Raw genomic sequence first — 22262 nt, 5'->3', positions numbered from 1 at the left:
GGGGGGATACTTTACAGACATGCATTAAGTCAGGTATGAGTAGTGTACAGGCTTATCTGAGGGGGATACTTTACAGACATGCATTAAGCCAGGTATGCGTACTGTACAAGCTTATCTGGGGGATACTTTACAGACATGCATTAAGTAGAGCTGCAACGATTCGATCCGATTCATCAAAAATCGATTCGAAATGCTTCGATTCGATTACGATACCAAACCTACCAAATTCGATTCGATTCTTTAAAATATATACATATATATACATAGATACGTAAAGCGCGCTGTATTCCGACTATTGATACAGGGAGGTGTAGGTTTTATATTTACCTGTAATTACGACGCGCGCGATTGGTTGCTTATTACTTTAGTCATCCAATCAATAAGCCCGTTACGGTCTACTTTCGTAAAAAGCGTCAAAATGGCTGAACAAGTTGTTGCCGACAAATTGAAATTATCAGATGCGGCTAAGAAGCTAAAATCAAAAGTGTGGCAGTATTTTGGGTTTTGGGATGGTAGCCCTACCAATAAAGCTAAGTGTAAACTGTGCTTCACGGATGTGGCGTACGCTAAGTCCGGCTCAACCACTAATCTAATTTAATGCAATATGTCAAACGCAAACATAGCGTTAATTTAGCAAGACAAAGAGGTCGCACAAGTGAAACTACTCAAGTCGCCAGCCAGAAAAGTAGTTCTTTTTTTGTTGGAGTTTTGTTAAGTTTATAAGAAAATATGATTTGTCATACAGGTAACAGGTTATGCTGTCATGGCACAGTGGTAGACATGCTTATAGCGGTTTTGGGTAAAGGTGTAATAGTGATAGTACTACCATTCAACTGATTCCAGATACGTTTTTATGATTATTTATTTATTTTTTATATTATTGTGTAATCTAGTCAGAAGTTTTAAAATTAAAATTGAGTCCTAATTTGCTATTCTTTTATATGTGTTTTATTGAAATCACATTTGAACAGAAATGTTAATTTTGAGGCATACGAGTGAATATATGATAAAACTAGGTTTGAAGATGAATCGAATCGAAAAAATCAGTATCGGAGTGTCTGAAATCGAAATCGAATCGAATTGAACTGTTGGTGAATCGTTGCAGCTCTAGCATTAAGCCAGGTATGAGTTCTGTACAGGCTTATCTGGTGCGATACTTTACAGACATGCATTAAGCCAGGTATGAGTAGTGCTCAGGCTTATCTGGGGGATACTTTACAGACATGCATTAAGCCAGGTATGAGTACTGTACAGGCTTATCTGGGGGGATACTTTATAGACATGCATTAAGCCAGGTATGAGTACTGTACAGGCTTATCTGGGGGGATACTTTACAGACATGCATTAAGCCAGGTATGAGTACTGTACAGGCTTATCTGGGGGGATACTTTACAGACATGCATTAAGCCAGGTATGAGTAGTGCTCAGATTTATCTGGGGGGATACTTTATAGACATGCATTAAGCCAGGTATGAGTACTGTACAGGTTTATCTGGTGGGATACTTTACAGACACGCATTAAGCCAGATATGAGTACTGTACAGGCTTATCTGGGGGAATACTTAACAGACACGCATTAAGCCAGGTATGAGTACTGTACAGGCTTATCTGTGGGGATACTTAACAGACATGCATTAAGCCAGGTATGAGTACTGTACAGGCTTATCTGGGGGGATACTTTACAGACATGCATTAAACCAGGTATGAGTACTGTACAGGCTTATCTGGGGGATACTTAACAGACATGAATTAAGCCAGGTATGAGTACTGCACAGGCTTATCTGGGGGATACTATAAAGACATGCATTAAGCCAGGTATGAGTAGTGTACAGGCTTATCTGGGGGATACTTTACAGACATGCATTAAGCCAGGTATGAGTACTGTACAGGCTTATCTGTGGGGGGATACTTTACAGACATGCATTAAGCCAGGTATGAGTACTGTACAGGCTTATCTGGGGGGATACTTTACAGACATGCATTAAGCCAGGTATGAGAACTGTACAGACTTATCTGGGGGGATACTTTACAGACATGAATTAAGCCAGGTATGAGTAGTGTACAGGCTTATCTGGGGGGATACTTTACAGACATGCATTAAACCAGGTATGAGTACTGCACAGGCTTATCTGGGGGATACTTTACAGACATGCATTAAGCCAGGTATGAGTACTAGACAGGCTTATCTGGGGGGATACTTTACAGACATGCATTAAGCCAGGTATGAGTACTAGACAGGCTTATCTGGGGGGATACTTTACAGACATGCATTAAGTCAGGTATGAGTACTGTACAGGCTTATCTGGGGATACTTTACAGACATGCATTAAGTCAGGTATGATTACTAGACAGGCTTATCTGGGGGGATACTTTACAGACATGCATTAAGCCAGGTATGAGAACTGTACAGGCTTATCTTGGGGGATACTTTACAGGCATGCATTAAGCCAGGTATGAGTACTGTACAGGCTTATCTGGTGCGAAACTTTACAGACATGCATTAAGCCAGGTATGAGTACTGTACATGCTTATCTGGGGGGATACTTTACAGACATGCATTAAGCCAGGTATGAGTACTGTACAAGCTTATCTGGGGATACTTTACAGACATGCATTAAGTCAGGTATGATTACTAGACAGGCTTATCTGGGGGGATACTTTACAGACATGCATTAAGCCAGGTATGAGAACTGTACAGGCTTATCTTGGGGGATACTTTACAGGCATGCATTAAGCCAGGTATGAGTACTGTACAGGCTTATCTGGTGCGAAACTTTACAGACATGCATTAAGCCAGGTATGAGAACTGTACAGGCTTATCTGGTGCGATACTTTACAAACATGCATTAAGCCAGGTATGAGTACTGTACAGGCTTATCTGGTGCGATACTTTACAGACATGCATTAAGCCAGGTATGAGTACTGTACAGGCTTATCTGGTGCGATACTTTACAGACATGCATTAAGCCAGGTATGAGTACTGTACAGGCTTATCTGGTGCGATACTTTACAAACATGCATTATGCCAGGTATGAGTACTGTACAGGCTTATCTGGTGCGATACTTTACAGACATGCATTAAGCCAGGTATGAGTACTGTACATGCTTATCTGGTGCGATACTTTACAGACATGCATTAAGCCAGGTATGAGTACTGTACAGGCTTATCTGGGGGGATACTTTACAGACATGCATTAAGCTAGGTATGACTACTGTACAGGCTTATCTGGGGGGATACTTTACAAACATGCATTAAGCCAGGTATGAGTACTGTACAGGCTTATCTGGGGGATACTTTACAGACATGCATTAAGCCAGGTATGAGTACTGTACAGACTTATCTGGGGGGATACTTTACAGACATGCATTAAGCCAGGTATGAGTACTGTACAGGCTTATCTGGGGGGATACTTTACAGACATGCATAAAGCCAGGTATGAGTACTGTACAGGCTTATCTGGGGGGATACTTTACAGACATGCATTAAGCCAGGTATGAGTACTAGACAGGCTTATCTGGTGCGATACTTTACAGACACGCATTAAGCCAGGTATGAGTACTGTACAGGCTTATCTGGGGGGATACTTTACAGACATGCATTAAGCCAGGTATGAGTACTGTACAGGCTTATCTGGGGGGATACTTTACAGACATGCATTAAACCAGGTATGAGTTCTGTACAGGCTTATCTGGGGGGATACTATACAGACATGCATTAAGCCAGGTATGAGTACTGTACAGGCTTATCTGGGGGGATACTTTACAGACATGCATTAAGCCAGGTATGAGTACTGTACAGGCTTATCTGGGGGGATACTTTACAGACATGCATTAAACCAGGTATGAGTTCTGTACAGGCTTATCTGGGGGATACTTTACAGACATGCATTAAGCCAGGTATGAGTACTGTACAGGCTTATCTGGGGGGATACTTTACAGACATGCATAAAGCCAGGTATGAGTACTGTACAGGCTTATCTGGGGGAATACTTAACAGACACGCATAAAGCCAGGTATGAGTACTGTACAGACTTATCTGGGGGGATACTTTACAGACATGCATTAAGCCAGGTATGAGTACTGTACAGGCTTATCTGGGTGGATACTTTACAGACATGCATTAAGCCAGGTATGAGTAGTGTACAGGCTTATCTGGGGGATACTTTACAGACATGCATTAAGCCAGGTATGAGTACTGTACAGACTTATCTGGGGGGATACTTAACAGACATGCATTAAGCCAGGTATGAGTAGTGTACAGACTTATCTGGGGGGATACTTAACAGACATGCATTAAGCCAGGTATGAGTACTGTACAGACTTATCTGGGGGAATACTTAACAGACATGCATTAAGCCAGGTATGAGTAGTGTACAGGCTTATCTGGGGGGATACTTAACAGACATGCATTAAGCCAGGTATGAGTACTGTACAGACTTATCTGGGGGGATACTTAACAGACATGCATTAAGCCAGGTATGAGTACTGTACAGACTTATCTGGGGGGATACTTAACAGACATGCATTAAGCCAGGTATGAGTAGTGTACAGGCTTATCTGGGGGATACTTCACAGACATGCATTAAACCAGGTATGAGTAGTGTACAGGCTTATCTGGGGGATACTTTACAGACATGCATTAAGCCAGGTATGAGTACTGTACTGGCTTATCTGGTGGGATACTTTACAGACATGCATTAAACCAGGTATGAGTAGTGTACAGGCTTATCTGGGGGATACTTTACAGACATGCATTAAGCCAGGTATGAGTACTGTACAGACTTATCTGGGGGGATACTTTACAGACATGCATTTAGTCAGTTTTTTTCCAGACTGCGGATCATATGTATTCAATATAAATCTAAACTGATAATGCAATACAAAAAATTGCTGTCAATGGTATTTGCTTTAAAGGGAATAAAATACCAGTACATGTTTTGTTAATTTTCATCAAGAGCGTGGAAAGAGCAGAGCAGAACTTCCACCCAGCAAACCTGTATGTAAATTCTGGAGAGCTATTGGACTCAAACATCAACAGGAGTCCCTCAGCCTACTTGTTTAATCCCCAAGAGGAGAGGGGAAAGTACCGGTATGACACCGACAAAAATATGACGGTCCTGAAAATTGTTGATGCCGATGGCACTCCTCTGGGAATGATAAGGTGGGATCATGTTGTCAATTAAAGGCTCATATGCTGCTAAATAAATCAGGTTTGTGAGATCAAAGGACATTGACACAATGTGTGGGCTAGGTTTTAGAAATGAACTTATGACAAGTGTTAAATTATGATTCAATTATGTTATTTATATTAGTGTTATTGAATAAAGGGTATTTTAGGGATACCAAGGAAATAACTGTGATTTTTTAAATCAATGCATGTAATCATAGCTGATGGTTATTTGTTATTATTGTTGTTGTTGTTTGTTATTATAGATGTTGCTACTTTGTAATCTAAACTCTAAATGCTTTGTAATCATAACTGTTAGTGCTTTGTAATAATAGCTGATTGTGCTATGTAATCATAGCTGATGATGTTTTATAATCATAGCTGTAGGTGCTTTGTAATCATAGCTGTTGATGCTTTATGATCATAGAATTTGTAGTTTTGCAATCATAGCTGATTGTGCTTTGTAAGAAGATCTGTTGGTTCTTTGTAATCATAGATGTTGGGGATTTGTAATCAAAGCTGTTGGTTCTTTGTAGTCAAAGCTGTTGGTGCTTTGTAATCATAGTTGATTGTGCTGTGTAATCATAGCTGTTTGTGGTTTGTAATCATAGCTGATTGTCATTTGTAATCAAACTGTTGGTTGCTTTATTATTAAAACAGATTGTGCTTCTTTGCAATAATTTATGATAGTGCTTTGTAATCATAGCAGATGGTGCTTTGTAACAAAAACTGTTGGTACTTTGTAATCATAGCAGATTGTGCTTTGGCTTTGTAATCAAAGCTGTTGGTGCTTTGTAATCATAGCTGATTTTGCTATGTAATCATAGCTGTTTGTGCTTTGTAATCATAGCTGATAGTCATTTGTAATCAAAACTGTTGGTGCTTTATTATTAACACTGATTGTGCTTCTTTGAAATAATTGATGATAGTGCTTTGTAATCATATCAGATGGTGCTTTGTAACCAAAACTGTTGATGCTAAGCTTTGTAATTATAACAGATTGTGCTTTGTTACCAAACATTGTTGGTGCTTTGTAATCATAGCAGATTGTGATTTGTGAACATAGCTGTTGATGCTTTGTGATTTGTTATTATAGCCGACTATGCTTTGTTATAATATCTGTTTGAGATTTGTTATCATAGATGTTGGTGCTTTGTTATCATAGCTGATTGTGCTTTGTTATCAAAGCTTATTATCCCCACGCTTTTTGAAAAAAAATTGTGGTTATCTCCGCCGTCCGTCCGTCTGTCCGTCCGTCCTGGCCACTATCTCCTCCTACACTAAAAGCACTAGAACCTTGAAACTTACACACATGGTAGCTATGAGCATATGTGCGACCCTGCACTATTTGGAATTTTGATCTGACCCCTGGGTCAAAAGTTATAGCGGTTGGGGTGGGGCCGCGTCAGAAATTATCACTCATTTTTTTAGGTTATTTTACATTTACTTCTTTATTTCTACACCGATTCACTTCAAATTGATACTGGACCTCTCTTATAACAATACGGTCAATCTCAACCATGCATGGCCCCATTCCCAACCCTGGGGCGCCCCGCCCACATAGGCCACACCCACCAAAAATTTCCATTTACTATAATTTTTTCATTTCTACACGGATTCACTTCAAATTGATACTGAACTTTTGTTATGACATAAGGGTCAATCTCAACTATGCATGGCCCCAATCCCAACCCTGGGGCGCCCGCCCACATAGGCCACACCCACCAAAAAATTCCATTTACTATAATTTTTTCATTTCTACACGGATTCACTTCAAATTGATACTGAACTTCTCTTATGACATTAGGGTCAATCTCAACTATGCATGGCCCCATAACCAACCCTGGGGCCCCGCCCACATAGACCACACCCACCCAAAATTGCCTTTACTATAATTTCTTCATTTCTACACCGATTCACTTCAAATTGATATTGAACTTCTCTTATGACTATACAGTCAATCTCAACTATGCATGGCCCCATTACCAACCCTGGGGCGCCCCGCCCACATAGACCACACCCACCCAAAATTGCCTTTTACTATAATTTCTTCATTTCTACACCGATTCACTTCAAATTGATACTGAACCTCTCTTATGACAATACGGTCAATCTCAACTATGCATGGCCCCATTACCAACCCTGGGGCCCCGCCCACATAGACCACACCCACCCAAAATTGCCTTTTACTATAATTTCTTCTTTTCTACACCGATTCACTTCAAATTGATACTGAACTTCTCTTATGACAATATGGTCAATCTCAACTATGCATGGCACAATTACCAACCCTGGGGCGCCCTGCCCACATATGTCACACCCACCCAAAATTGCCTTTTACTATAACTTCTTCATTTCTACACCAATTCACTTCTAATTGATGATGAACTTCTCTTATGACAATACGGTCAATCTCAGCTATGCATGGCCCCATTACCAACCCTGGGGCACACCTAGGTCAAACATTCGGCGTGGGGATACGCGTCGGCCTCTGCCGCGCCATTTCTAGTTGTGATTTGTAATCAAAACTGTTGATGCTCTATTATCAAAGCTGATTATGCCTCTTTGCAATTATTGATGATATTTCTGTGTAATTATTGATGATAGTGCTTTGTTATCATAGCTGAATGTGCTTTGCAATCAAAAATGTTTGTGCTTTGTAATCATAGCTGATTGTGCTTTGTTATCATAGTTGTTGGTGCTTTGTTTTCATAGCTGTTGATGCTTTGTTATCATAGCTGTTGGGGTTTTGTAATCATAGATGTTTATGGTTTGTTATCATAGCTGTTGGTGGTTTGTAATGGTAGATGTTGGTGCTTGGTAATCATAGATATGGTTTGTTTGTAATCCTAGCTGTTGGTGTTTTGTAATCAAAGCTTCTGGTGCTTGGTAATCCTAGCTGCTGGTGTTTTGTTACCATTGCCTTGTTATCATAGCTGCTGTTGCTTTGTAATCATAGCTGCTGATTCTTACCATTTTATGTTTATTAAAATTGAGTTTAAGATTCTAAATACACCCTTCAATGCAAGATAAAGCCAGTCCCACATTATTGCAATAATTATTCTTATAAACTTATATTTATTTATGTTATCTACAGTTTACTTTTTATGCCCGCAGATCGAATGATCGGGGGTATATGTTTATGGCCTGTCTGTCTGTCATTCTGTCCCAAAACTTTAACCTTGGTCATAACTTTTGCAATATTGAAGATAGCAACTTGATATTTGGCATGCATGTGTATCTCATGGAGCTACACGTTTTGAGTGGTGAAAAGTCAAGGTCATCCTTCAAGGTCAAAGGTCAAATATATGGCTTCAAAGCGGCGCAATAGGGGGCATTTTGCTCTACAAACACAGCTCTTGTTATTTCTGTTACAAAGAACTTATTCTAAGAAAACTGTTTTAAACAATTCTGGCCTTTTTTATATAAATTATGCGACAATGTTGACACTGGATCAGATTTATTCATAGTCTTATTGTTAAATTAGATCAACTGTCATCTACCATACACACAACAACAAATAACAAGTGATCTGGGACAATTAATTTTTGTGGTTATTGTTATTGCTGCATTATAACTTTCAATTACATTGCTTATCCATTTGAAAAAAGTTTTTAATGACTGTACTCAAAAGCTGTCTAATCTTCATTATCTCAGTTTTGGCATTGTGACCATTTCCAACCATAACTTATTCAATAAAATACGAATTAAGGAAAATATTATAGTTTGATTTTTGTTTTTGAACATTCTGTACACTAAATATATCAACTGTATAATTCTTAGATTGATGTTAACTGCGCTATCTTCTTCTTTGTCTATATGTTAGACTTTCAAGTGGAAGAATTAATTGTTAGTAATCATTCTTAGTTAAGCATAGATGAGAAGGGCATGCAAGGATCGTTTGAGATTCTTGACTTTAATTAACATAATGCAAATTGAAGCATGAATTTTCAGAATAGAATTAAATATTTATCGTTGTTTCATCATGATGGGTTTGTTACAGTTGGTTTGCAGTTCACTGTACGAGCATGAACAACACCAACCACCTGATCAGTAGCGACAACAAGGGGCTTGCAGCACTCATGTATGAGGCAGACATCAACGGGAAGAACGTGCTGCCAGGAAAAGTGAGTTTAAGCTTCAGCCCTAAACTGTCTGCTGTTTAATATTAAACATGTGAAGAATGTTAAAAAAAATCAAAATCTCTGAATGAATAGTATTTAGAACCTCATCCCCATACTGTTGTTGTGCGTGAATGGTTGTAAGGGAGAAATCAATGATCTCCTAGTGCTATTACTCTAAGTTTTCAGACACTTTAAAAGTATCATTTTTGTTTGTGTCCTAAAATTTAAATACAAAACATTATACAACAAAAACAGTGTTGGAAAGTTTGAGAGAAGGAACATATAGCTGTAGATAATTGAATTGTTTATTTATACTTATGAAGAAATCACTTATCCTCGTAATCAATTGAATCAACATACATTTGTGATTTGGTACTTATGTACATCATACAGTTGTTCCTTTATTACACAGCATGCAAACACGTTGATCAGAAAATTTGAGTAACACAAAATAATTATCTTGGTTTACAAAGAGATTGTTCTTTAACTTGGAATGTCTAAAATCTAAGGGCAATTGCAGTATTTTTATCACTTGACGCCAATATAATATATTGGAATTATTAAAGACTGAATGTCACAAACTCTTGTATCCATAAGAAAATTCCAGCTACTCAAGCAAAATATTATATAAATAATACCAATTCCATTTCTGTATCTTGGAGTGTTTTTTGAGCTTAGCTTTGGTAATAGACTATTCTCTTCATATTTCCTATTTTAAGGAATCTATACAAATATATAAATCTATATACCGTTCAAAAAATAAAATTTATATCCCAGCATAGTAGAGTTTAACTGATCATCCTGAATATTTGTCCCTATTTCAGGGTAGATTTGTTGCTGCGTTTGCTCAGGCCAATGAAGGAGACGTATCACCCAACACCCAGGGTCCTCACTGCCTCGACACGGGGCTGCCATGTGACTTCAACCACAGCACATGTAATGGCAGGGTACGTCTCTCTCGCTACTTGCAATATTGGTGTCATCCAAACAATTTATCTATCCTAGAATGTTATGGATTTTGGAAATAAAATATATGCATACCTGGGTATTTGTAAGTACAAAATATTGCAGGATGATTTTAAATTATTTGAAATTGGTCATCTTTGTTCTCCAACATATAAGTGGTTATTTCCATCTTTTGATATGGCCAGAGTTTTACAGTATGAATTTATTTTGCGCTTACATGCTTTAAGCTAACTAGACTACATTTCAAACTGTTATATTGTGCCCATGTAGTTTAAGTTCGGTTGGTCAAACAAATTATGTTTCTCATATCTTTGTTTCAAATTGAAATAAAGAATGTTTATATTTTATTTTCAATTACTGGTATTTTCGTCTTGAATTGAAACTTTTCATAATAACTTTATTACCATGAAAGAAGATTTAGCATGAAATAAAAGTAAATTACAATAGCATAGATATGTTTCAACTGAATATAAACTTATTTACACAATTAATTATATCAACCATCAGAACCATATTGTCATAAAAATCTACTTTGCGGTGTCTGTTATGTCTGTATCTATACAATCACAGAATGAGATGTGTATAGCATTTGGGCCAGGCAAGGACATGTTTGAAAGCACTCGTATCATAGCAACCAACCAGTATAAGAAGGCTAAGGTATGTTGCATAGTCAGTGAATCGCAATAGTACTATATTGATTATACAAAATGATGGTCTGCAAGGACATTATGCGGCAGTTTGATGACTAATGTGTCCTCACTATTACATATACCGTAATTACTGTAAGTTTTTAGACACTTAAAAATAATTGTTATTTTTTGTGTCTGAAAATTTAGATACGGAAATATTAAAAAAATTCAGGTGTCAGAAAATTTAGAGGCACAAACTAAATGTCCGAAAATTATAATTATATTGAAATAAAAGCAATAAATCAATGCACAATAGTGTTTATACTTCAAAATAAAAACAACTTCACAGCTTTTGCTTACTCTTGCCTGAAATGATACAGAACAAAAAACTAAATGCATTTAACATACTGCTTCCTTAATAGGAAGATATAATTTAAAATGCTGTTGGGTGAAGCAATTGTTTTCTACCGGTATACATGGTTATTAACCGAATTATGCAATTGTTATGGTCCATTGCCCTCACGCATGCTTTTCCCAGATTTTATGGCCTTTATCAGTTTGTAAAACCCCATGATCAAAGTGTCAAAAAATAAGCGAATACAGTGCTGAAATCTGGTAAAAATAGTGCTGTTGAATATACTGTCGGAAAATTTAGAGTCATTAATGATAGACAAAAACGCGCATGTCGGAAAATTTAGAGTCACAAAAAATAATAATTTTGGCCAAAAAGGGGGTGTCCGAAAACTTAGAGTAATTACGGTATCCACTGTTGTTATTTACATCAGAACATAATTTGTCAATGACTTTGCATATATCATAGAATAACATGTTATGTTGTAAAATTATTAAGATATTAAAAAACAAGGAACAGATGATTGACTATGGTCACATTGAAAAGTGTCTTTTAACATGTGTGAATAAAATGTGTACATGTTTGTTAAAATGCAATACATGAATTCAGATAATTAACAAGCACATAGTACTGAAGTAATCTATAGCACACTCGTTTAAAACAGGAGCTGTTTGACTCTGCTACAACCAAATTGACGGGTCCAGTTGATTTCCGACACACCTACACTGACATGACCAAACAATCTCTTGAAGGGGTACAAAATATTCTTCAAATACAATCAAGTTTGCAATAACCTCTCTTGATCTGTTTTAGATTAAATATTTTTTTGTAAAAATGTGGTAATTGTAAGAGGTATTCTTCTAGTAATGTTTCTTTTAATTAATCTAGAATTAAAACAAAAATATTATAACTGAAAGACTAGATTGATAATTTATTATTAAAGGAAAATGTTGTGTATTAAGTGCAATCAAGTTAAACATGATTTTTAGTTAAGGCTATATTAATGGAAACAATATTTATTACCTCACTGAGGTTGGAAGAATCTTCTTTGCCACAAATAGATCTAACTGTTAAACAGATACATCAATTTTGTTTTATCTCTTTTCTTTTTCTATGTGATAATATCTCTGAACCTTCATCTTGCAGGGAAGGACCACATGCCCAGGTGCTATGGGTTACAGCTTTGCTGCAGGTACAACTGACGGACCTGGGGCTTTCAATTTTGAACAGAGTAGGCCGATTGTACATACACTCTAGTTCCTGTGATATTTTTAGACCATTTAAATTTAACTTAATTGTGTTGTGTTATATTTCCTTTGAGTTTGATAATGCTGCCTCCTTTCAAAAACATTTGTCTGAGCCATTTTCCTAATATGGCTTTATCAAATAGAGATATCTTGGCTAAATTTGTACATTTATCATGTGGGGTCAAAAACTGCGGCAAAGTGAAAAAAATCTTATATATTATATACCGGTATGAGCCCTATTGACTAGAAATGTTAGCTTAACTTTTTTTCTGATGATATCTCAGCTGGTTTAAGAAAATGGGTATTGTAGCATAACAAAAAAAGGTCAGCAGGTCAAATTGAAAAAAAGTATGTGAGTATGTAGAGTCCACCTGTTTTGCTTAATCTTTATGAAGCTTGCTGAGGACACTAGAGCGACTCATTGGAAGCATCTTCCAAGGTCATTACCATAATTGTTTAGATGAGAGCAATCTTCTTTGTGCTGTGCAAACTTTTGTTGTCTGATTATCTAACACCTAGTAAGAAACAAAGTCACCGATGCCAAAAATGCCTTCATTTATTGCATAGCTGTCTAACCCAGGTGTAGACCTTTTAACGTTTATCAACAGCCAATACAATTCTAGAGAAATTTTCCCCAGTAGAAATGATAAATCAATTCTGCTACTGCATTGGCCAAATTAAAAAAAAGATAGGGATGTAGCATTGCCTTTTGCTACAATGCTTACTGAAAATTGACTGAGTGGAACTTTGTTATATTACATTCTTTGTCATAGCTCATTCATGTTCTCTACAGGAAATACATCCCCATCATCTGTGTGGAACTTTGTTATAGCTCATTCATGTTCTCTACAGGAAATACATCCCCATCATCTGTGTGATACTTTGTTATAGCTCATTCATGTTCTCTACAGGAAATACATTCCCATCATCTGTGTGGAACTTTGTTATAGCTCATTCATGTTCTCTACAGGTACCACATCCCTGTCACCTGTGTGGAACTTTGTTATAGCTCATTCATATTCTCTACAAGCACCACATCCCTGACACCTGTGTGGAACTTTGTGATAGCTCATTCATGATCTCAACAGGTAATACATCCCCATCACTTGTGAAGAACTTTGTCAAAGGTCATTATTGTTCCCTAAATGCACCACCCCCCCACCCCCCCATCACTTGTGTAGAACTTTGGCAAAGTTCATAATACCGGTAGTTCTTTTAAGGCACCACCACCTCATCAACTGTGTAGAACTTTGTCAAAGGACATAATTGATCTCTTAAAGCACCACCTCCCCATCACTTGTGTAGAACTTTGTCGAAGGTAATTATTGTTCTCTTAAGGCACTACCTCCACATCCGGTGTGTAGAACTTTATCAAAGGTCATTATTTTTCTCTTAAGGCACCACCTCCCCATCACTTGTGTAGAACTTTGTCAACGGTCATTATTGTTCTCTAAAGGCACCACCTCCCAATCAATTGTGTAGAACTTTGTCAACGGTCATAATTGTTCTCTTAAGGCACCACCTCCCCATCACTTGTGTAGAACTTTGTCAACGGTCATAATTGTTCTCTTAAGGCACCACCTCCCCATCACTTGTGTAGAACTTTGTCAACGGTCATAATTGTTCTCTTAAGGCACCACCTCCCCATCACTTGTGTAGAATTTTGTCAAAGGTCATAATTGTTCTCTTAAGGCACCACCTCCCCATCACCTGTGTAGAACTTTGTTGAAGGCCATTATTGTTCTCTTAAGGCACCACCTTCCCATCACCGGTGTTGAACTTTGTTAAAGGTCATTGTTGTTCTTCTAAGGCAGCACCTCCCCTTCACCGGTGTGGAACTTTGTCAGCCACCTGATTAAGAATCCATCAGCAGAACAGATCAAGTGTCACCACCCTAAGCCTATACTTTTGGACACGGGTGAGGTGAGAAACAATTTTTGTGTTCTTTCTTAAACATGGTCTTCACATTAAAAAAGCTCTGATGCAAATAAATAATAAATATAATAACGGTCTTCAGTTGAATATCAAAAAAAAAAAATATTTTAGTACCTTAAGATTCTGAAATTGTGTTGTATGTTTATTGCTTACCCATTCAATACAATGCAAGAGTATATAAACAAATATTTTCCTTGGAGTAGTTTTTATTTAACTATGACTTAGAAAGTTTTGCTTATTCTATTCTTTAGTGCAGTCAAAATATATATTTATCATTAGTTTAGAGAAATAATGCGACAATTTCATCGTATGGAAACAAACTTGTTTGTGTTTGCACAATTAATGAACCTTTAAAAAATGGAAAATAAATTATCAAACATAGCATCTGCATGTTTAAGGAAAAAAAATAATGCTTTGACAACATACTTAAATCAATGCTTTCAAGTCTAATGACTTAAATCAATGCTTTCAAGTCTAATGCTTTTGTGAGTTCAAAATTATTTAATTGTTTGAACTGAATGAAAACAGAGTTATTTTTGTGATTTGTTTTGTTTGAACTGAATGACAATAGTGTTTTTGTGTGTGATTTGTTTTACAGATGGACTTCCCATACGCATGGGAGCCGGCCATTGTGGACACACAGCTGCTGAGGATAGGACAGCTGTTCTTGATTGCAGTGCCTGCTGAGTTCACGTAGGTCTACATAGTGTGTGGGAGTGATCAGCAAGATAAAATATAACCCACGTTATGGGAAAACAGAATAGCCCCAAACCAGTCTGCACATCCTCACAGTCAGGTCCTAAGCTACAGTGTCCTCATTTTCCCATAACGAGGGTAATATTAACCACTCAGAAGCAAAAACAGCATAAAACCAGAACAGTCTGCGAGTAACTTGCAGTCTTTTCAGGTTTTATACTGTTTGTTTCTCATCAGTATTTTAGGGTTGGAAATGAAGCCTTTAAAACTTGAATCTAGTAAGAAAGGTCTTTAATTCAATTTAACTTTCCAAAGGACTACAAATGTGTAAAAATATGTATCTAAGTGGGAAAGGGTTAATTCCTGCTGATCACTCCCACAATGAGACCATGAAACCTTGCGTGACGATAAAAGACAGAGCAGATTCCGACCAGAGTGACTTAACAATTCTTTTGCATTTATTTTATTATGATTTTTTTTTTAACCTTCGTTTGTTCTCCAATTTAGTTATGTTAGTTTAATTTCTTTTTGCCTAGAACTATGGCTGGACGAAGAACAAGGGATGCTGTTGCACAGGTGTGTTAAGTTCCATTGTATAGCATAATTTTATAGATAGATTTCATTTGCCTTAACTTAGTAAATTTTCATATAGCAAATTCAATTAATTTAGTTCATTCTGGCTCTGGTGTCATATGTTATGTTCAGTTACTTTTTATGTTTCTAGTTGATTATTTGAACTCTTTTACAAATGTATATGTTGTCTTTTTAATTTTTTGTTCCAACTCCATCTTGGAGAACAATGTTGTGTTATTATCAGAATAAAAACCAGAACTTAAAGCAAATACAAAACAATCTTGCAGAGCCTCATGGCTCATGGGTTTACTGATAAGCCCATCCCTGTGATTGCCGGGCTGTCCAATGACTATGCAGACTATGTGACGACCTTTGAAGAATATCAGGTAGGCTTGCACTGCATTATAAAATATCTACTTAGTCCAGGCTCTTCAAGAGCTTGTTATGACCCAGGACATGTCTTATATCAAATAGCCAGTGCCTATATGAGGGTTTGTCTTGAACTCAATCAAGAAATTCCACTGAACACCACATGGAGCCTTCTGGCCTTGTTGTGATCAACCAGTCAGTACTAAAGGAGCCTTTTCACGCTTTGGTAAATTGACAAAATTCAAAAAAATTGTTTCAGATTCGCAAAAGTTCCTTTAAGTTATGATATTTGTGAGGAAACAGTAATATGAACATTTACCATGCTCTAAAATATTCATTATGTGCATCTTTTGACGATCTAAAAACCTGAAAGTTATAAAGCGTTGCAACGCGAAACGATTGAATAATTTGGAGAATTCTGTTGTTGTCATTGTATTTTTTGATAGTACGAGGATTGCATATATAAAGTAAAAGTACGTTGATCATGTAATGAGAGCGGATGGTCTAGTGGATAGAGCGTTAGACTTTTGCTCCATGGCTCCAGGTGGTCAGTGGTTCGAGCCCCGTTGAGGGTTACTTTTTTATGCTCCCCAAAATTTATTTTGGGCGGAGAAAATAGTCGCCGCTTCGTCTGTCCGTCCGTCTGTGTGTTCGTTCGTGCACATTTTTTGTCCGGGCTATTTCTCAGCAACTAATGACCGGAATTCAATGAAACTTTATGGGAAGCTTCACTACCAAGAGGAGATGTGCATATTATCAGCTGGTTCTGGTTGGATGATTTTTTTCACGGAGTAATGGCCCTTTGAAATTTTCTATAAAAAAATGCTTGTCCCCCCAACTGCTGTGCCCTCAAGTCGTTTCCTTTTATCTGAATATATAGTGCAATATTGTGACCAAAAAAAACTTTGGGGAGCATCGCCCGTCTCCGACGGTTTCTTGTTTAAATTCTTTATTTGTATTTTTGTTTTTTTTACTGGAGATTTTTAGACCCAATGTTGACATTTATCAATATAAAGCATTTAATGACAAACTTCAAAGCATGCCAAAATCTGTGAAATGGCCCCTTAAAACACTTCACGGACTGAAGCTGAAGATTATTGTTTTCTGTTAGGCATGAAAATTGTATCTACAGTGACACTCCTTTTGAAATTGAAAATGCATTGAAACGCAATGTTCCACTAAATTTCAAGAGGGCTTCAAGATCAATTCGTGACCCTCAGTTACAAAAAAAGAAGTCAATAGAAGCATAAGACTTTCTATAATTAATAAATACAAAGTTGATTCACATGTATGTAAAACTATTATATAATATGTAAACATATTCTGAAGGCAAGAGTTTAATATATAAAAAAAATAATTCATTAATTGTCCTTTATGAATACGTTGTTGTTGTTTTTTCATTTTGGTCGATTTTAAGATAATTCTTAAGGTATTGACTTAACTCAAATTGTTTCATCACACTTATAAATTCAGTCTGTAAAAAAATGAGGTAACTCATTCAAGGCTTTGGACAGTGTTTTAGCCCTTTTTCAACTGTTACCATTCAGTTAAATTTCTCTTTTTGTTAAGAATCATTGACTCAAAATAAAAAAATATTTTTCATCATAGTTCTGGATTTTATTGGTAACCTAAGGTTTAATGTCAAACTATTTATATTTTTGGAATATATTTACACAGCTTTAAAAAAATAAGTCTTTAAAATTTCAACTTTTAAAACACATATTTTCATAGTATACTGGTCATGTACGTAATTCCGGCCTGTACGTAAAAAATCGGCCACCTGTGTAAAATCATTTTCATGATCTTAACGCACATATTTTGTTTTTATTTAGAAAAATCAACATGAAAACCATCCCCACTCTCAATATTTTGCAAATGTAAGGACCATATCACTGTAAACTTTTGTGTTAAAATGTCACACATATAGCAGGAAATATTTGGCTCATGGGGAGAGTGATGTCATCATTAGTTGCAACAATTATATTCATATAAGAAACAAATATATTTGATAAAATTATTTTTATTTTATCTAATAAACTTTAAAGTTTTACCAATTAAGTGTACAAAAACTTATATTCAAAACATACAAATCAGAACCTAAATATAATTTTTTAATATATGAATTACCTCCCTTTATAAGAATATTACTAGATTACATGTTTTAATATTATATATAAGCGTTTATTAATAATCAACACTGAAGTCAACTTTTCAAACAAAATGTGTTTACTTTTTTAATGTCATAAATACTGACCTGTTATCGTATGCTTATACTTTCCAAGGGGAAATAACTCATCCGGAATTTTAACTGGGAATCCGCCACCTCAATACCGTAATACAGGCCAGGTTAAACATAGTGCAATGCAACCTAGCCAAAAATCGGTAACCAACCCTCAATATTCTTTCCGGATCAACCAGGTGTATACGTGTCTTTTACGGCTCTGAATTAAAATATTGTTTTTCACTTGGTTGATTGGGGTTTTGAATAGATAAATTGTGTTATTTATCTTTTTATTTCTCATTCGGATTAATTTGTGTGGATTTTATGGATTTTGTTTCATTTGTAAAAGGTAAGCCATGCTTGTTTTTATCGAACAATGGTTTATTTCTACCATGCTGGGTGTTTTCAGGCGCGAACGACCACGTGCAAAACGTGCTCTTCTAATACATTGCTAGAACGTGCAAAGCATGTTCTTCTAATGTGTTACGAGATCGTGCAAAGCGTGTTCTTCTATTGACAGATTGTTTATCATTTGCCATTGTGTGCAATAATGATTTTAACGTTCCGTATGACAATCTAATTGATCGTCATTTTATTTTTCATCTGTTTTGAATTAAACTTTTGTTTAATTTATGATCTACGGCAGTATTATTATAATTTTCATTATGGTCAAATAATGATTTTATGTGCCGTATGATAATCTGGTCTGTGACCAGTTTATGGTTGAATATGCTTTGCTCTTGTTTTTCATATATTCGACTACATGATGGTCGCAGAAACAAGAGTGGATAAATACCCGGTGACTTCGCAGATCATGGATGATAGTTGCAGTATCAGTCACCGGGTATCGGGCACGATCGCGACCGTACTATGCTAAGTCTCTTAGACAGTCGGTCAACATCAGACCATATGGCGACACCCGTCAGCCGGTCTTTGCCCGATGGCATTGGTCAAGGACATCGACCAATGCCGGACCATTTGGCATCCGCCATACGGTCATTATCCGGTGACAACACTGGTCATGATATGACGTTGATCACGGACCATTGATCGACGTCTGACCGGCCGGTCCGGTCACCGGTCATGTCACCGGTCCGGTCCGGTCATTGATCACCGGTCCGGTCACCGGTCATGTCACCGGTCATGTCACCGGTCCGGTCACCGGTCCGGTCCGGTCACCGGTCATGTCACCGGTCACCGGTCCGGTCACCGGTCCGGTCATTGATCACCGGTCCGGTCCGGTCACCGGTCATGTCACCGGTCCGGTCACCGGTCATGTCACCGGTCCGGTCATTGATCACCGGTCCGGTCCGGTCACCGGTCATGTAACCGGTCCGGTCACCGGTCATGTCACCGGTCCGGTCACCGGTCATGTCACCGGTCCGGTCATGTCACCGGTCCGGTCATGTCAACGGTCCGGTCCGGTCACCGGTCCGGTCATTGATCACCGCTCCGGTCACCGGTCAACAGTCATCAGTTAGGCCTGCCACCGATAACACCAGTCACCGGTCAAGAAGAAGAACTCGGTCTTCTTCATTGAATTATTCTCCTATTCTTCGTTGAATACATCGTCTTCATCAAGGATTAGACATCGGACACGCTCTTCTTCGTCGAGCAGTTCTCATCGTCGCGGCTCTCGTAAGCGATCACGTCGTCACTCACGGAGACGTTATTCTAGAAGATCTCGGTCTCATCGCAGCCGATCCACATCTCGGCCGATCCAGATCTCGACATCGCAGGAAACGAGGACGTCGTCAACCTTCACGTAGACATCAGCGGACTGCATTGAGCACCACTGGATATTTATCGAACATACCTCTCCTTCATTGAGCAGTTCTCGGCGTTGATACGCTCGTAAGCGATCATGTCAATGCTCACGGAGACAATATTGTAGAAGACAATATTTCCAGCGTAGCCGAACAATATTTCGGCATCGAAGTTATATGGATGTCGCCACTTCTCACGTAGGCGTTTATGAACCTACTGGTCATATAGACGTTCTCCATTTTATTCCTTTAGGAATATCATGTCTCCATTCCACGTGTGATGGTTCTTCTTATGGCATCCACACATGTTGCAGTCACCGAGCCGTAGTTGTATACGAACACTAGTTCGTTTAACATTCAGGCTTCGGGATAAGCTGTTCTTTTCTCCACTACGACTACAAGGACACTTATGCCTATTAATACTGATAATCTACCGTTGTTTTCCGGTTAACATTATCAGATGACTTCGTGGATGGTCATTCTTCTGCACCAGATATTTCCATTCTGACGCAGTTATATTATACCGGTCCCGATCACCGGACATCGGTCACCATTCATCGGTCATATCACCGATCACTGATCACCGGTCAGAATAAGTGATGTCTCCGGTCAGAATAAGTGATGTCTCATCGCCATCGGATTGGTTTTTTTTTTTTGGCATGATCTTCTTTTCCGAGCAGTGCTTGACATTGATAACAGACCATATGGATTCCACCATTTTTCGGTCTTTAACTGGTAACGTCACCGGTCATATTATGACTGGTCCGTTCACCGGGCTACAGTTACCGGTCATTGACCGGTCCGGTTCGGTCACCACTTACCAATTACCGGTATTCCACTGTGTTTTCATCGGTCAATTTTTAGTATCACGGGTATCGTCTACATTACATAGTTGTATACCCCTGGCTATGATTGTATTGAATACTATATTTTATGGATTCAACAATCTACATGACTTTTTGTGTTTTTCAATACTGATGTTCTACTGGCGACGGTTACCAAATCATGCTATATCTGTTATTTGTACTTCTATCTCAACCGGCTACATGCAGACTACTGGTCTTGCAGATAGATCGGCTGAAGTGGGCTCGGAGACTAGCATTGAGGTCGAACATTACTATTTGACCTCTATTAATTTATGTTCGAGACCCGAAGGATGAATTGTTTTAACCGCCTTTACCTGTCGGCTACAGACTTTGCAGTCAGTGTCACGGAACAGTTGGGACACATTAATGACGCTAGCAGGATTAGCAAGACGACATTTGTATCGACTTCTGCTTTTCTATTGCTCCTACGGCAGTGCATATTTTCAAGCTACTGGAATCAACAAGAGTTCTGATACATAGGATTGCCTATCAGATTGACGGCTACAGTCTTGTAGATGGCTTAGGACCTATTGAACTCAGATCTTAGATCCTAGGATCTGGAGGGACCTCATCTTAAAGTTATTCTTCTATTACACTTCTGGCCATAACAGGCCGTCTTCCTATAACTGGTCGTATTCCTTTCGGAATTCGTCCAGGTTAGAAGTCTTGAAGTAAATGGATTAATCAAGTCAGAATTTAAGACTTCCATGCATTCTACCGGCAAGCGTGGACCCGCTTAAGGTTACCCCTAGGGTTTTCACCTTTTTCTGCCATCACACCTCCGATTCCGGAGGTACCACTATCAATCATATTTCCGTACTTCGCAAATCGATGACTTCGCGACCTGTATTATCCAGGATTTTAAAGGCGCCTGTTATTGGTTCAAGAAGAGGCTATATTCTGTAGATAGGTCATAAACTTATAAGTGTTAAACACTGTCCTATTCTACCAATTTTCAAGTGTGTTTGGAGTGGGAAAGTTCGGCTTGCCGTGGTTTCTTTGCCCACCCATCCTTGACAAATGGTTCCGGTCACCGGTCGGTATTTACCGGTCCGGTCACCGGTCCTTCTGCTGAGACGTCTTTTCTTACGTCCGTTTCAGCTTTATTATTAAGATAATTGTATTAATCTTGGGATTATTTAATGACACATATTTCCATCTTTTTGTCATTATTTACCACTATTCAGTGGTGTCTAGACTAGAAGATTATTTTGGCAAGAATAAAGTTTATTCTACCACAACCTTCCTTACATCTTATACAGATGTGAGCAGATAAGGTTATGGACGATCACATAGAACAACGTATCTTGATTTTCTCAATTATGTGGTATCCTAACGAATATCACCTGCA

At 37.9% G+C, this 22262-nt stretch overlaps 1 protein-coding gene across 1 annotated transcript in view; it reads left to right on the top strand.

Moving 5' to 3' along the window:
• Window positions 1-22262, top strand: part of LOC127868809 (uncharacterized) — a 44671-nt gene that overhangs the window by 5770 nt on the left and 16639 nt on the right. The window contains exons 4-13 of the mRNA XM_052410887.1: window positions 4956-5161; window positions 9171-9294; window positions 10116-10238; window positions 10828-10914; window positions 11903-11992; window positions 12385-12469; window positions 14296-14408; window positions 15019-15113; window positions 15653-15692; window positions 15977-16075. Coding sequence (XP_052266847.1) covers window positions 4956-5161; window positions 9171-9294; window positions 10116-10238; window positions 10828-10914; window positions 11903-11992; window positions 12385-12469; window positions 14296-14408; window positions 15019-15113; window positions 15653-15692; window positions 15977-16075 — 1062 coding nt within the window. The remainder of the gene's footprint in view (window positions 1-4955; window positions 5162-9170; window positions 9295-10115; window positions 10239-10827; window positions 10915-11902; window positions 11993-12384; window positions 12470-14295; window positions 14409-15018; window positions 15114-15652; window positions 15693-15976; window positions 16076-22262) is intronic.

Source organism: Dreissena polymorpha, chromosome 2, assembly GCF_020536995.1.
Source record: "Dreissena polymorpha isolate Duluth1 chromosome 2, UMN_Dpol_1.0, whole genome shotgun sequence".
NCBI lineage: Eukaryota > Metazoa > Mollusca > Bivalvia > Myida > Dreissenidae > Dreissena > Dreissena polymorpha.
Note: the sequence above shows the minus strand (reverse complement) of the source record. Positions and strands in the feature narration are given on the sequence as shown.